This window comes from Salvelinus sp. IW2-2015, linkage group LG34, assembly GCF_002910315.2.
Source record: "Salvelinus sp. IW2-2015 linkage group LG34, ASM291031v2, whole genome shotgun sequence".
Taxonomy (NCBI): Eukaryota; Metazoa; Chordata; class Actinopteri; order Salmoniformes; family Salmonidae; genus Salvelinus; species Salvelinus sp. IW2-2015.
In genome coordinates, this window is record NC_036873.1 from 442857 (window position 1) to 458368 (window position 15512).

A 15512-nucleotide genomic window follows, 5' to 3' on the forward strand; every position below is an offset into this window, starting at 1 on the left:
GTCCCCTCTTCTGACGGTACACTGGTGGTCCCCTCTTCTGACGGTACACTGGTGGTCCCCTCTTCTGACGGTACACTGGTGGTCCCCTCTTCTGATGGTACACTGGCGCTCTCAGGTTGGACGCCAGAGTCATAAGTATTCGTGTCAATGTCCAGTCTACTGTGTGGGGAGTCATAGTCAGAGATGTAGGGTTTGATATCGAGGACAGGGGTGCCTGCGATCATGTCTATCTCACTCAGATGAAGTGTGTCACCTTAAAGTAGAAAGTGAACTGTTTATTTCATAAAATACACCAATCCACATAGCAGGCAGTTCGACACTGAACAATAGTGTGCCTATGGCTTAGCAATTATGGGGACAATAAGGCTAAGCGTACCTGCAATAATGTCGGACACACCCACAAACTCACTCTCTCACACACACAATGTACTGCTCAATCTGAAATGAGACTCTGCAACATTCTGGGGATTATATATTTGGGGACGCACCTTTAGACGGAGCACCGTCACACTGCGCAGAAAAGCAAAGCAATTCGAGCTGTTTTTGGCGACTGATACTAACCTGTGACTCTGTCCAGCTTGGCCAGGGTCAGACCCAGGGCGTTGGGCCGGTGGGGGCTACGTGTGGAGTACACCCCAACCCTCTGGCCGTTCAGTCTGGGTGGCTTCACCTTAGCCTTATAACTCAGGTGGCCGTTCTTATGGAACAGGAAGATGATCCTGGAAATGGAATGAGTGAAAGCAGGCTAATGTATTTATTGTACAAGTGTCGACAAATTGGGAATATTGGGATGTAAGTTGATCAAAACAGTTCATGACTAAGAAAATGATTGTGACATCCTTGATACGTTTAGCTAATGAGAGAACTGTCTTTGCAAAAAATACAGATTGTTTTATGTAGTACTGACATTGCTACCTTCTTAAWCAGCCTTAAGTTTAGCTAGCTACCCCCTCTACTAAGTTTGGCTCCCTATCCCAGTCTCTAGTACGTACCAGACATGAGAGTAGTTGTCCAGGCCGACCAGTGAGTGTTCAGGGTTGTTGAAGACACTCTGCTGGATCTGAAGGGTGGCCCTGGAGGSCCCACATATGGTTGGCTGTCTGGGGGTGCCATTCTTCACTGAGAAACAGGAGCTGATGTAACCTATGGGGACTGTCTGGATGGTCCCTGTGAAGGAGAAATTGMCATTTTCAAACAATGATTAAAGGTGCATTATCTAGCTTTGTGCCAGACCAAACATATTTCAGATAGAAATGCAAGCTATAGATCATGTCATTCTCATAGAAAATTATTCTCATTGYAAGCAAGTCTGATAAGCGGAAGATCCTTTGTGTGCGATATTTCTATATTGATTCTATAGTGAATAGAAGTTCTAATGAAGTGCCAGTCAGATAAAGCTAAACAATGATCAAGACAAGTTATGCGGGGAAGATATGAGAGGGATATAAGCGAGAAATCGAGTGCCTTAGCCAGCTACCTTTCTCAAGTGAATTCTGTGTCTCTAGTTCTGCCTGTGACCCCGGCTGACTCTTTGGAGATCGACTCTGGCCAATGTGTGTCAAAGCAGACTGGAGAGATGTCATGTGTTTTCGATGAGAACGAACAGCACTGTCCAACAATTGCCTGGGTGGGGGGGAACATTTTAATACCTGTGTTGACACATTGTGGTCAGCAGCATATAGTCAGTATGTAATACGAATAACGACTTAGCTAGATGTTTTTTTTTCAAGATGCCATGCTTTACATTATGCATTAATTTCATACCTGAGATTCTTGATTTCTTTTCGCATGACAGATATCTGCTGGTTGAGTTTGTTGACATGCTCGGTACAGTTGCAAGTGGCAGACATTTTGATAGTGTCTTGATTGCTTTGCTAGTTTGTCATTGATTAGATTAAATAATCAGAATTCATACAATAACATCTGATAATGTTGTAAAATATCAGAGATTGTTTATGCTGTCTAACAAAATTACACATCTCTGCTGAAATGCTTCCGCGCATGTGTATCGTCATTTCTAGCTGGCCAACCAGCAACTTACTAATGGAAAGCGGTGACTGACTGCTGTAGCAAGCATGCGCAAATGATTATGTAAATTGTGAAGCAAAACGTCAAACTGGTGTCCTGTTGGAGAGTTATGGATGAAACTCGTAGAAATAACTATTTTTCATGGTTGTCAGTTTAGAGAAATGTCAAAACAACATGTGTACTGTAATATTGAATATATATAATGACTCCTTCGAGATTGTTTCACTACTGTAAAAGGACAGCAGAGGGTAGTATTGAGGAACTGAGACTTGTTCTTATTTTGTAGATGATCATAACAAGGAGACAGTCATATTATCAACAAAGCATCACACCTTTATTATCATAGCGCTTATCTCAAATAAACCATTGGTATAAAAAAAAATCACAATTAGAAAACACAGTTACCAGAAATGATTAAATACAAATGTATTTTCAAATGCTGCCATATTTAGCTTGTACAAATCATTTATTAAATACAGACAGTGCAGTTCTTGCAACATAACAAATTTAGACACCATTCATGAAGCAAAAATAAATAAATCCATGGGTAGGTTTAAAGCTGGAATTCATGCATTTCGTTGTACATAACATTTCGTATCCATACTCTATGAGTTAACCAGTAAGGCAAAACTGCATCACCTCTCAAATGCACATGTTGACAGAATAGATTACTATGCATGTAATCTGTCTGTGTGCTATCAGAGGCCAGATCTGAGTGGATTTCAGAAGAAGTTTCTTGGTGGATGATCTTGTGAAGGAGCACCAGTGTAGAACCTGGGGAACGTAGAGAACACTCTATTCTGRTCAGGCACATTGACAGACGGCTCCTCACTTGAACCTATGACAGAAAGGTGGTTAGTTTAACATTTCTGATTATACTATATGTGACAAGATCATATCCCTCACAGCTAGATAACATCCCAATGAGCTCATTGGCCAGCCACTTCAGTATATTCAGAAGTCAAGTACATGACTGCAAAGAGACATCAATTAATTGATGCCATTAGTACCTTGATCAGTGCCCCGGTTGTTTTGAGATGGAGGGATGACTTCCTTCTCATCAGGACCCAAGTCCTCAATCAGCACCTGGTCCAGGGTGTCACTACCCTGGTCACTGCCTTCTGTGTACAGGGTCTCCAACAGGGATGGTGCAGGGGCAGTAACAGGGCTATACATTGGAGAAGGGGCAACAACAGGCACAGGAGCAGGGGCAAGGATAAGGATAGGGGCTGGGATGGGGGGAACATACGCCGGTAGTGATTCTGGCGGGCTAGGGTCCACCGGAAGGAATGGGGATAGTGAGATCYAGGTAGGGGCAGGGGTGACTTCCACTGGTTTGGACACCACCTTTACAATGACAGCCTCCTGTTCTGGCTCMTCCTGGGAAGCCGGGAGCTCCGGTGTTGGATCAGTCTTCCTTGGCCTTCCTCGTCTTCCCGAGCTACTCTTCTCCTRTCTTCCCCTCGCTCTCTTCCTCCTGCTCTCTACCCTGATGTCACACAAATAGAAATGTAATTGTGGGTCGTCATTATACACRTCCCCGCAACTGGAATGTTTACACTTTGCAGCTGATTACGTTGATAAGCTTGGCGATATTCATTCATGCATTGTTGATAGTGCAAAGTCCTTGATCTAAATGTYTGGTGCCAATAGTTGGAAACGCCTAYGCAACCTTTGGTTTCCTCTGGCTTCATATTGGACAATATGGGCTGGAAGACCGATAGGCAGCCAAATACGATCATTATCAAATATATTGTTTCATGTACACAACTTTATTTATGCATGTATAACCATCTATTACTATTTTCTGGTCTACATTCTTTAAACATACAAAAACATAAAGTCATGTTAAGTGGCTTTTCAGCCAAACTTATTTAAGCACGTAAGCAAGCACTAGAGTAAGCAATAAGGACAAAGGGCTTGGCAGCTGTATTGAAGCCCACATAGTCCACTCAAGTTTCTAGTTAAATACATTTGTCGGCTGAAGCACAAAACCGTCATTAGTGGTTCAAAATCTAAGCCTCTTCTCTTCCATTTACTAGTTCTGCACCTCTTCTTAATGTCTACATTTACCCATAAACCCACTGGTTAATCGCCTTCTCCTCGGCCTCTGCCTTTCTTTTCTTGAGAAGGTCTCTGTCTCTTAGCCGCCGCTGGATCCCACCTGTAACACGACCAACATACACCAGTCAGCCAGTCAGTCAGCTATCAACAACAGACAGGACACTTCACTCTCAATCCTCATTTGAATTCTATTACATCAATAGTCAGAGTGTAAGACACATTTAGTTAATATCATAATAAACTGACAATGGTTCAATAAAAAATTGGGTTACTTAGGCACTTTGTTTCATTATGATTTTGTTCACTGTCCTCTCTGTACTTGATCAATTACTGGTTTATGCTGTGGTACAAAACTCTCTCCATATTTGAATGCTCCAGTAGTTTTAATGCTGTTGTATGATTTGTGTCAGAAATTGACTGCAAAACCAATGCAGCTATGTAGCAGCAGTTGTATAAACCATCAGCATACCAAAGTATAGGTGATAGTACATATTATACCATGGCATTGTTGAATACTCCTTCTGATTGGCTTGAAGGGCATTCTAGAGCATGCATTATTTCCCTATAACTCACTCTATATTTGCACGGTAGAATTCAATGGCTATAGTTCATTTTTACATTGTTTGAGCTGCTTTTGAAGAAAAGTTGAATTGAAAAAGTATTGTATAGGATGATTAGTACATGTTAGTACATGGTGTCTGGGACTACAAACATACAGTATGAGACACAAACAGACTTATGTCTGGACACAAACAGAGAACATCTACAGTAAAATTGTCTTCCAAATACATGTTCCTATTGAGTTGCAATCATCTTAGTGGTACATCTGTTTGGACAGAATCAACCATCAGTAAGTCCTTTGTGACCCAGTTTGCAGCAAATACATTGGCAGGAATATGCATGAATAGAGCCAATGTTAACAATAAAAGGACACTATGACATACTAATACTAGGACTAAGATAGTAACCTTTTCAGAGAACAGTGGTACATCTGAGAAATAATTGGATATTTCACTATAAAACACAGAATAGAGACCATGTTCAGAGGTCATTTTACCTTGGTGTTCATTGGGATTTTTATATTCCAACTCTGGTTTCTCTTAATCGAACGTCCCCTCCATTTTGCTCCTGTAGAAATTAATAATGTACCTTGTTGAGAGGGGCAAGCGAGCAGAGAGGGGTAAAAACGTTGAGAAAAAATGATGTCTCTTTGCAAGTCCCGCCCCAGAAAATCATTATCTGGTTAACCATTACCATAGCCCTGGAAGAGTTCTTATGGCTCAGCTCTTATCGTATTTGTAAAGGTGGAGGAGTTGGCACAAAACGGGCATAAAAGCAGGCCATGTTGCTGGCTGTGTGTGTGTGTGTGTGTGTGTGGTGTGTGTGTGTGTGTGTGGTGTGTGTGTGTGTGTGTGTGTTGTGGTGTGTGTGTGTGGGTGTGTGTGTGTGCGAGAGAGAGAGAGAGTTGTCATGGGGCTACCTATACAGCTGTGTGTGTCTGAGAATAGCTAGCAGCACACAGTATAAATAAAAGGTGCAGAGTGTGTCACTGGTGCTCAGGAAGAGAGAATAACTGAATTCAGGCAAATTCTCCCTCTGTGTTTATGCAATATTCCAGTCAGTGATATGAGGAGCACAGTAGGGGTTCAACAAAGAGGAAATAAAGCCCAGAGGGACTGAGGCAGACAGTGTAGGTAGGCTAGCTAGCTTGAGTCACACTTTTGAGTATAGACTGTGTGCAGCTCGTTAGAAGGGTATAGCCATACATGAACACATTCCGGAAGGCTCCACGGCCTACATCCGCCCTACATAGATGTGTTTGACTTGGACTGAAAAAGGTGCCGGCCGGTACTCACTTGGGTGACGGTACTGTTTATATTTAGGTGCAGAAGTTCCAACAATACTTTTGAGCTAATATTCTTTAAGAGGAACAGGAGCTCAAGCATAGAACATTTGAGGTGCCGATACTCAGCTCTGGGGAGCTCCTTCCAAGTCAAACACTGAATACATAGTCTACATACTTTAGGCCATGTATTTTTCTCTTTCGAAAACTACAGTGCGGAGAAAATGTATCCTATATACCAGATTCACTGGAACTACAGTATACATTCCTATAAGTTGGAAAGTAAACACAATGTCCTCCAATCCATTCACTGAATACTATCTAGTCTGACAAAAAGATAACTTTATGGCTGTTGTTTTTTTCTTTCTCACAAAGGAAGAACATAGACACAAAACCTTGAAATACCGACATGTTTTGTTTTGAATCTGGCGGCAAAAGTAGCACCCCTACCTGCGCCTCAGGGTCTTCTACAGTAGAGTGAAGGCATAACCATCTTATCTCATCGCAAGGGAGCTGCTCATTCTCTGGCGTGTTCTCAATCTTCTCCCTGCACATTGAAGCCTCGGCTTGCTGTGTCTGAGCCAGTGAGCCTCTCTGGAAGCCACCTGCTTCACTAAGAGCAAATAAGACTCAACTGCCTATCAGTCTTCAGTCGGCACAGTGCTACTAAGAGGCCTATACTTGATTACTGTACTTAGTGTCAAATAGAATTTCTCAAACAATAATTTACAACAACTTAGTAGACGGCCAAGTACTTTGTTAGCCATTGAAAATCTAAGTAAACCATAGCCTAAACAGTTAATTATGGGAGACTAGCAACTTCCAATGCAAGGCCACAAAGAGTACTGCCTACAAATACTTATGGACTACCAGATATGTGACACCTCCTCTATTTTCATCTTCAGCTTTGGAGGGGAGTTTGACAATGACACTTATGCAGAACATGCAAAGCAATAGAGATCAACCAAAAAAGTTACTCAATGTGCAACAAATGAGGACACACACACATACACAAACCTACTTGAAAAATGCATGTTGAGGAAAATCAGTTTGCTGGGTCCTGCTGTCAAAAATCAAAGCAACTAACACACTAAACAATTCCATAGATATTATACTCAGCCGGTTCACAATAATGTACCCCCTTCTGTCTCTTTAAGTGGCAATCTGCACCTGTTACATTCCATTTTTGGATGTATAAATTAATGATTTGTACCCATTGATTCTTGAAGAATTAATTTATAAATGCCTCATGAGCTTAGTTCAACTATCCTACCCCATCAGAAACCAAAATATAAGCTTTTTTTACTCCAATGTTTGTAAACTAAGTAGCCTCAAAACATGTTTAAAATTATAATTTTGATTTCATGGCTGGTCAGTCCTTGCATCCATACCTCTGTCTATGAATTGAGAGTGGTTACATTTCTCCCTCAGCCGTTTACTAAAACAGGGGCAGCGAAAAAACACTCTGTTATTGTTTCCACTGCTGATTGCCCCTTTAAAGGCTTGCACATATTTCTAAGCAATCGATTAGATAAGCAGATACAGTCAGAGAGGAGAGAAGTCACCCACACACACCCATAATGCATGATAACCTCATGAGTTTGAGGAGGTTGTACAAAGACATTGCAGTGCCCTCTCCTGGTAAATACTTTCTATTACCGATTACCATGTTCAAAACATGGTTGAAATATACAGCATAGTACAGTAGGGCCTGTAATGGTATTTATTTTAGCAACTTCCATAGTTGCATTCATATCCAAGATACAAAACTGCTGTTTTCATGTTTTACATATTGTGATTTAAAAGCTGTGATTACAATTTTACAAATGTTACCACCATATTAATTAAAATCCACACCAAAATAGAAACACATAGCTATCTCAAGCATAGTAGTTGTATAGGTACCGTTAGTCTTGAATAGGACACACGTTGGTGACCTGACTAGATCCTACAAAAGGCTTTTGTAGAGATGCACTTAGAGATGCAAGAGACTCTTTCATTGAAAAATAAAAAATGTAAATAAATAAATTGGCTTGTTGATGAATATCAATTTTCACTAAGGTAATTTGTTGCTGGTTCATAATTGCCATAGGTGTAAGTGTTTCTTGTTCTGACAGAGAGAGAAGGTGCTCTTTGGTGGTAGRGGGAGGCACACRGGTGTGTTCTTCRGCTTCAGGGATCTTGCGTCTCTATGCAGGAAGCGTAAGGGAGAAGTACCCCATCACGGTGTGCATATACAATGCTCCCTTCACTGTAAACCAAATAAACGCACTCTACCTACCGGTTCTAATAAAAGGMCAAATTGTATGAGATTGTCGGGKATCTTCATATTGCTTGAGATGCTGATTATTGGTAAATGAAATAAGTGTACACACATTAAATAGGGTGTAATGTTTATTGAGCATATGTACATTAGGACAACAATGTCATGTGTTTAGGTTACGTTGAAATGTACTGATAAACAAAGAATGCTATGAAATTWATTTGCCGCTGCCTTGTCAACAGGTATCTTAATAATTAATTTCAAAATAAGGCCTTTTAAATAATACAATAATTAGGTGGTTGCTTGGGTTTGTCCTGTTTCACACATGTATATTATTATTATAGTATTATTATATATATTATACACGTGTGAAATGGAAATGTACTTTTTGCATATCCCAAATCCCCCTTAGACACCCTCGAAGAGTGGGGTCAAGGCTGGGAGGAGGGGAGCTCAAACATCTCTGCTGTAGATAGATAAGTAAATAATAGTTCTGATTTCATTTGTTTTTTCTTTAGAACTCATTGCAATGATTTCTGATTATGTAATCAATTGATTTATTAAATATGTTTAAAATAATCTCCGAATTACAGAATTACAAACTGGTTATTTTTATAAAAAATAATCAGATAAAAAGACTGACAAAAAACATTTGTTTAAACTTAGAATTGTACATAATACATCACTTTTCACCCCAGAAATAAATCGCARCCCAGTTGTTTCATGGCAGCGTCATGTTTTGTGACTGCAATGCCTGTTTAACGGCAGTGAGCGTTTCTGACCAGAGATGGCGCTATTGAGAATATATTTTGTTTTAGTCCCGTTTCCCTCCATGGTTTCTCCTCTCCGCGGGTAACTTGGCGTTTGGCTCAGTTCATTATACAGTCCCATATTCTTCCTCCATTAGGGCATCTCTCTGCCTTTGGACTGAATATAAATTACACCGACACACAAGAGAAAAGTTCAACTTTCGTAGGGCGAGATGGACATGAAAAAGAGGATCCACTTGGAACTAAGAAACAGGACCCCATCTGATGTAAGTCGTGCCTTTTAAACCAAACCTTTAGTTTTCTGGCTAGCTTGCTACTTTTTTGCTTTCCAAGTGACCTGTGTAGCTAATGGTGACCACATGGACTTAATGTTTCTCATTTATTAATAGAGCAGAAAATACTTAACRGTAACAAGCTACATTACACTGTCCCCGTTGGGGCGTGAGGGGGAACAAGACAATATTCAATCGTTACTTTCGAAAGGCGATTATTTTTTGCTTTCTGGCATTATTGCAGTGTTAACAGTTTCACAGTCACTGGGTAGATGTTGCACACACACGGTTCGAATGCAACAACGTTGTCTCAATTATTTGTTAACTTCTACATCTGTGTTGTAGGAGACGTGTTTTTCCACGATGCGTTAGACATTGACCCATTTGGACGGATGTGGTTTATTTATATAGACCTTGGTAGCCATGTTTGTTGCTAGCATAAATTCTAAAATGGGGCGCCTTTATTACAATGCACTTTAATCCACAACAATAATCAAAAATTAAGTTTATGCCCCTACTTTTGTGATATCATTCATGAGATCACTGGTGGCTTCTTTTCGACATTTTCCACGAATTGGGTAGGGACACATTAGATAGCTAGCTAGCAAGCAAACAAAATTAGTCAATAACGTTTGTTCTCACGACTCATGCACATCTTGTAGGCTACAACTGCTACTATTACATCCCCTTTTCGCAATATGTAACGTTTATATTACTTGCTAAGAATCAACTGAAGTTGAGGGAATTAGCCAGCTACAATGTCGCCGATGATCTAACGTTGCATGCCTACCCTAACATTCCGTCAAATATTATTGTTCYARTTGAGATTCAMAAACTAAATAATTTCCCGCAAATTAAAGCTGATTTGTTACAATGTTGCTAATTCGCAGCGGCCAGCGAATGTTTGGTTCCCGCCATATTATTCCCCACAACTACCACGAAAGCAAACGAAATACTTATTGAAACTGGCAAACCTCCACGTTCAGATTCGGTATTTTGTATGTTAATAATTTAAAATGTCTAATGCTTAGGCTACCGACAATCTCCGAATAACGTGTTGGTCGTCGGCTCGTGCAATAGCCTGCCTGAATGACACGAGACAGAGGAAACTGCGTTCGGTGCGTGGGTTGCTAAAACTCGACGTTGACGCTCTCTGGCTTTCATGCAAACATTGATAAAAGTATTCTACATTGAAAGTTAATTTTAAGGGATGATTTTACGTAATTACTGCATGTAAACAGTCATCCATCTCCGGAGAGTTTAGAGAACTCTGCATACTGTTTCTCAGGAATCGCCATGTTGTCATTCTGCCGTCTTTGAAGCTCTGGAGAAATGAGGCTCCATCTTTGTTTGACTAATTTCCGTTCTGAATATTTCCTTCGACGTTGTTTACGAAACGGTGATATAATGTAACAAACTGTCATATCGGTCGTTCGCTCGACGACTAGGCGATCCATTTCCCCAATAAATTCGATTTTAAAATAAAAAAGTGCATCTTTACAMGGTATATTCGCAATCCTTTCCATTGCTGTAGGGTAGGTAATGGCGGGCAGTCAGGCTTCTCTTGCAGGTCCTCAACTGCACAGCAGCGCTTAAAAGGGCAATGGCTAGCCTGTAGCGAGCTTGCTAACAAAAAGCATTGCATGTGTCATTAGTGACTGAACAGCGGGCAAGTGAAGGTAGAACTGTATTGTGCGGTTCTTCCTCGTGGCAGCTGGTTTAAAGAAACAACCGCGGTGCCTCGACATAAAACATCATGCAACCAAATACCTTTATTGATGACTCCACTCGACAGCCTTATCAATGTTTCACTTTTCATCAATGTTTCACTTTGCCAATGTGCAAATCATGATATTTGACGTTCAGCGTTAACTTTCTTCAACCCTTTTATCGAGTTTTGGTTGCGTAACGACTGTCCCTCACGTGAACTTTTTAAACGATGAGATTMTGTTGTGAGGAATTGAAAGGTTGCAAGTATTCATACATAAATCAGGAAAACGTCAGAGTAACAACCACTCCTGTCATTGAGATCCATATTTTGTGTATTGACCTTTTTCAATCATGAAGTTTAGATTCAATCGTAGTTTTTGTTGTTGTATCAATGCCTCAAATGTTGTCAACATGTAACCATTCTTAACAGATTTTCCCACACCATTTTTGCATATATGCGTAAAATAACGCTTTTATAATATGTGTGCATCCTCAGTTTTAGTGTTTGTAGTGCATCTGTAAACAATGCATACATATGCTTTTCTTTGAATTACAATTTTACACATTTTTATAGGTACGAGAACTTGTCCTGGATAACTGCAGATCAAATGAAGGGAAAATTGAAGGTCTCACAGCAGAATTCGTCAATCTGGAATTCCTCAGTTTGATAAACGTTGGCCTAATCTCAGTCTCCAACCTTCCCAAACTTGGGAAACTCAAAAAGGTAATGTTTTTTTTTACACAAGTTACTTAGTTACAGTATTGTATGAGGCTGTTCCCCAGGCGAGCAAGACAGGAAATGGCGAAGAAGAGATCTCAATTAATTGTTTTCTGTTAATTGAACAAGCATGGAAAGTTGTTACACCCTTGACGATCTGTGAAATTATTTGGATTTTTACTAATTATCTTTGAAAGACAGGGTCACGAAAAGGGGACGTTTCTTTTTTTTGCTGAGTTTACAAGCTGGGCAATGTGGTGCATTCACGCTAAAAAAATGGTTCTGAATACTGGGTCCCCTCTCCTCCTGGAGTACAGCAAGTAACGGTGGAAAATCCCTGAAAAAGTAGACACTTTTGTTCTTAAAGAGCATTTTTGCCTATTAAAACTAAGTGTAAACTTTTCCCGGGACTTATCCCCATAATCACTGCTGGTTAGTGTTCAGGCACCCCAGGGCGAACTCGATCATTTATGGCACCCTTCCGGCCAACATCACCACTTTCTGGCCATCTTATGTTATGCAGCCACTCCCAGTGGCCTTGATGCGCTCTGTGACAGTCCTCAGTGTTAAGGCAACCCTGCTCCAGAGCCAGGTTCAACTTTATAATCCCTTGCTTAGGGGGAGATCCTTATGCCAGACCGCCACTGACTCCTTCACATTCATTATACTTATTTTCTTAAATTTGACATCGTTAAATATACACTAGAAAACAGGAAATGGGGGTTTGAACCCATAACCTCATGGATTGAAGGCACTACTCAACTCACAGCCATATTTTAAGGTTGACAATTTACTACCATCTGCATTATGGAATGTTTACTCACAAGTCTAATTCATTGGCTGATTCCTCCTGGTGACCTGGATGGAATTCTGTGATCTTCCTTAAGCCATCAGGAAGTCCCACCCAGTTGACTACTTCAAAATGCTGAAAGTCCTCAGTGGTGGTGCACAATGCTAAAACAGGCTTTTGGGGGCACTAGAATCCCTCAAATCTCTAGAGCACTCAAAGCAAAAAATTAGAATTGAACCAAATAACCTCTTTGCAACTCTCAAAGTCAAAGCATACAAAGAGAAGTGCGAACACATGGCAGCTTTGGGGTTAAAGTGGATTTCACATCTTCCCATTTTTTCTTCCCTCCATTCAAAATAATAAATGATGAGGTGCAACATGTCATCTTGTAAAGTGACATTTGAATTTCCATTCGAGGCTTGCTTAAGTAAAATTATATTCTATGTATTAGATAAATCGAGTCAGACTTTTCGCAGCGTTAACCTATTGCAATCCAAATTTGCCAGAGTGGGGAGACGAGAGCGATTGCACTTTAACTCAGATTCATTCAACTCTAGATGTGACAAGAGAAAAGTATGGCAGGAGAGCAAAGCGCAAAATTGTAACATTTATTTACAAAGTAGTTTGGTCATACAGGAAGTAAAAATGTAGCTACAACCTTGATTTGTGCAACAGGCGGCCACAAAATCATAGCTCGCTCATCACACAGCTGCTTATAGCATAATTTTATGGGGGGGATAGGAACGAAAAATAAAACAAAGACAAAAGAAGAGGGGAAGAAATATAAACCAACAACATAAAATATAAATTCAGAGTTCATCCAACAAAATTAAAAAAGCACAGACCCAAAACTAGATACCAGTCCCAAAGTCCTCACACAGGTATAACATAAAGGGGGAGTTGACAGTGAAATTGTGGAATGCGGAGTGGTGCCTGCTTGAGAACTTGGGAATAGCTCTCGGTCCATCGGGGAGAGCAGCCTCCACTCGGACCACCCATCCAGTACAGTCTTTCCCACACGGGACTACAAGCTGGGGGAGAGACGTGGCGTAGGCAGGGTGTAAGGGTGGAGAGGGAACGGGTTGGTAATTGACAGCCTCTTGTTTTTTGCTCTATAGTCGTCCTCGTCGTCATCATCATCGTCATCTTCATCAATCGGGTTCTCGCTTTCTCTTCTCGCCTTTGACAGCCTCAACTTCTAGGGAAGTGAGAAAGAGTTATTACACTGTACTTAGTAAAGTATCCAAAGTTAAACTTTTTAACATGAGTTTCGACATGCGCTTGTGAAAAAAAGTATGACAATGACATAACCCTCTTCATCCTCTCCTCATCCTCCTCATCTTCAACTTCACCATCAATGCCAAGGTCTTCCTCCTGGAGAGAAGGGACAGAGCAGGTCAGAATCAACAATATCCCCTGTTGATCTTTCAACTATTGAGTCAAACAAACCAAAAAGGGGTTTACCTCCTCATCGGTGGCGCTGACCTCATCTTCCTCCTCTCCTTCTACTCCTCTTCATCGTCATCATCCTCCTCATCAAAGTCTTCCTCTCTCCCTATCTTCTAAAAACAAATAAATACATCACATTTGATTCAGAGCAAGTGAATAATTTATCTGAGCAACACAAAAACCTTTCAATATAGAAATTCAACAAACATTTAGATATAATACATGGGAAGGTTGTGCAGGACTATGGTAGACGAAGGAATCAATCTCTCTTTTCAAGATGTTAAAGAGTATTTATCTGTCAAGTTCAGTGTATTATGTCTGTTGCAACAGTGTGTTATGTGAAAATGTGATCATATTATAAATTGTATTTTTATGTTAAGGACTCTTGGTAGATTAGTCCAATCAGGACTAAAAGATTCCTAATAATATCTAATCAATCCATTGTCAGTTATCACATGCCGACAAAACCGTACAAATACACAATAAAATTCCCTTGCATGACAAAACACCCACGATATACTAATATGGATTGTAATGCCATTTAGCAGATGCTTTTTTTCAAAGGACTTGTCACGGAGCATACATTTTATGTATGGGTGATCCCGGGAATCGAACCTACTATCCTGACGTTGCAAGCGTCATGGGCTAACAACTGAGCTACAGAAGACCCCCATTCAACTCACATCTGCATATTCCTCATATTCCCTCAAAACACACAAAAAAATGGATGCCCACCCTCATCCTCGTCATCGTACACCCGTCGACCTCTCCGTCCGAGTCGGATGCCTCTCGGTCCTCCACATCGTACCGTCCAGGTAGGTGAGCTGAGGGAGCAGCTTGAAACACATCTCCCTGTAGTCATTCAGGTTGGTCACCTCACAGTTGAACAGGTCCAGAGACTTCAGGCTGTCCAGCTTTTTTGTGGGACCAAATGGGTGTAGGGTAATTAGGGTGTGAAAAAACACTGGCGAATAAATCTAATTTGATTTTAGAGCACACCTTTTGCCCATATAGGCTAGCAAACAATTTTGACTAGAGCCACATAGGGAAACAAATCAGAAATTAGTATAAAACAAACTCTCCTGCAACTATACAAGGAATAGTGTCATTTGAGGCATAGCCTGAGACAATGAGATGGTGTCGCACTGTATTGTGCTCTACCGGGAGTTTGGTGTACCTACCAAAGGTTCCAACGTACTGATGTCTTTCAGTTTGTTCCCTTAGATTTAGATGTGTGAGGTTGGGGAGTTTCTCTGCTAGCACGTCAAGGCCACCAAGATTCTGTTGTCACTGAGTTCCAACTGCAACATAATGTGAAGACATATCAGTCACCTCTGTCAACACACAAAAAACTCCCAAGCAAGTAACAGTCTTTCAGAAAACAATGACTATGCCCTAAATGGAACCCTATTCCTTACATAACAGTGCACTACTTTTGACAAGGGCCCTCAATAGTGCACTATGGAATAGGTTGCCATTAGGAATGCATACAATGGCCTTTCTATACCCCCAGGCAGAATTTACATTTTTTTTAAAGGAGTCAACAAAAAACGTTCTTCTGTCTGGACAATTGCTCCTTTATGATCTAGTTTCAGATTGCATTAT

At 40.6% G+C, this 15512-nt stretch overlaps 2 protein-coding genes and 1 pseudogene across 2 annotated transcripts; all 3 read right to left on the bottom strand.

The window, feature by feature from the left end:
- Nucleotides 1-5: 5 nt before the first annotated feature.
- Nucleotides 6-2027, bottom strand: trmo (tRNA methyltransferase O; the record flags this gene model as incomplete). Its single annotated transcript, XM_023979757.2, has 5 exons — nucleotides 1765-2027; nucleotides 1478-1623; nucleotides 993-1167; nucleotides 562-719; nucleotides 6-253 (listed from the first exon to the last, which is right to left on the bottom strand). Coding segments are annotated over exons 1-5 (813 nt in total), but the record flags the coding sequence as incomplete, so codon positions are not given.
- Nucleotides 2028-2338: 311 nt separating this feature from the next.
- On the bottom strand, nucleotides 2339-7604 carry hemgn (hemogen). Its single transcript, XM_024134815.2, has 5 exons — nucleotides 7595-7604; nucleotides 5150-5191; nucleotides 4102-4192; nucleotides 3039-3517; nucleotides 2339-2866 (listed from the first exon to the last, which is right to left on the bottom strand). Exons 1-5 carry the CDS (start codon nucleotides 7602-7604, stop codon nucleotides 2751-2753), a joined length of 738 nt encoding a protein of 245 aa, XP_023990583.1. The 3' UTR covers nucleotides 2339-2750.
- A 5446-nt stretch (nucleotides 7605-13050) lies between these two features.
- LOC111958502 (uncharacterized) overlaps nucleotides 13051-15512 on the bottom strand; it is a 4063-nt pseudogene continuing 1601 nt past the window's right edge.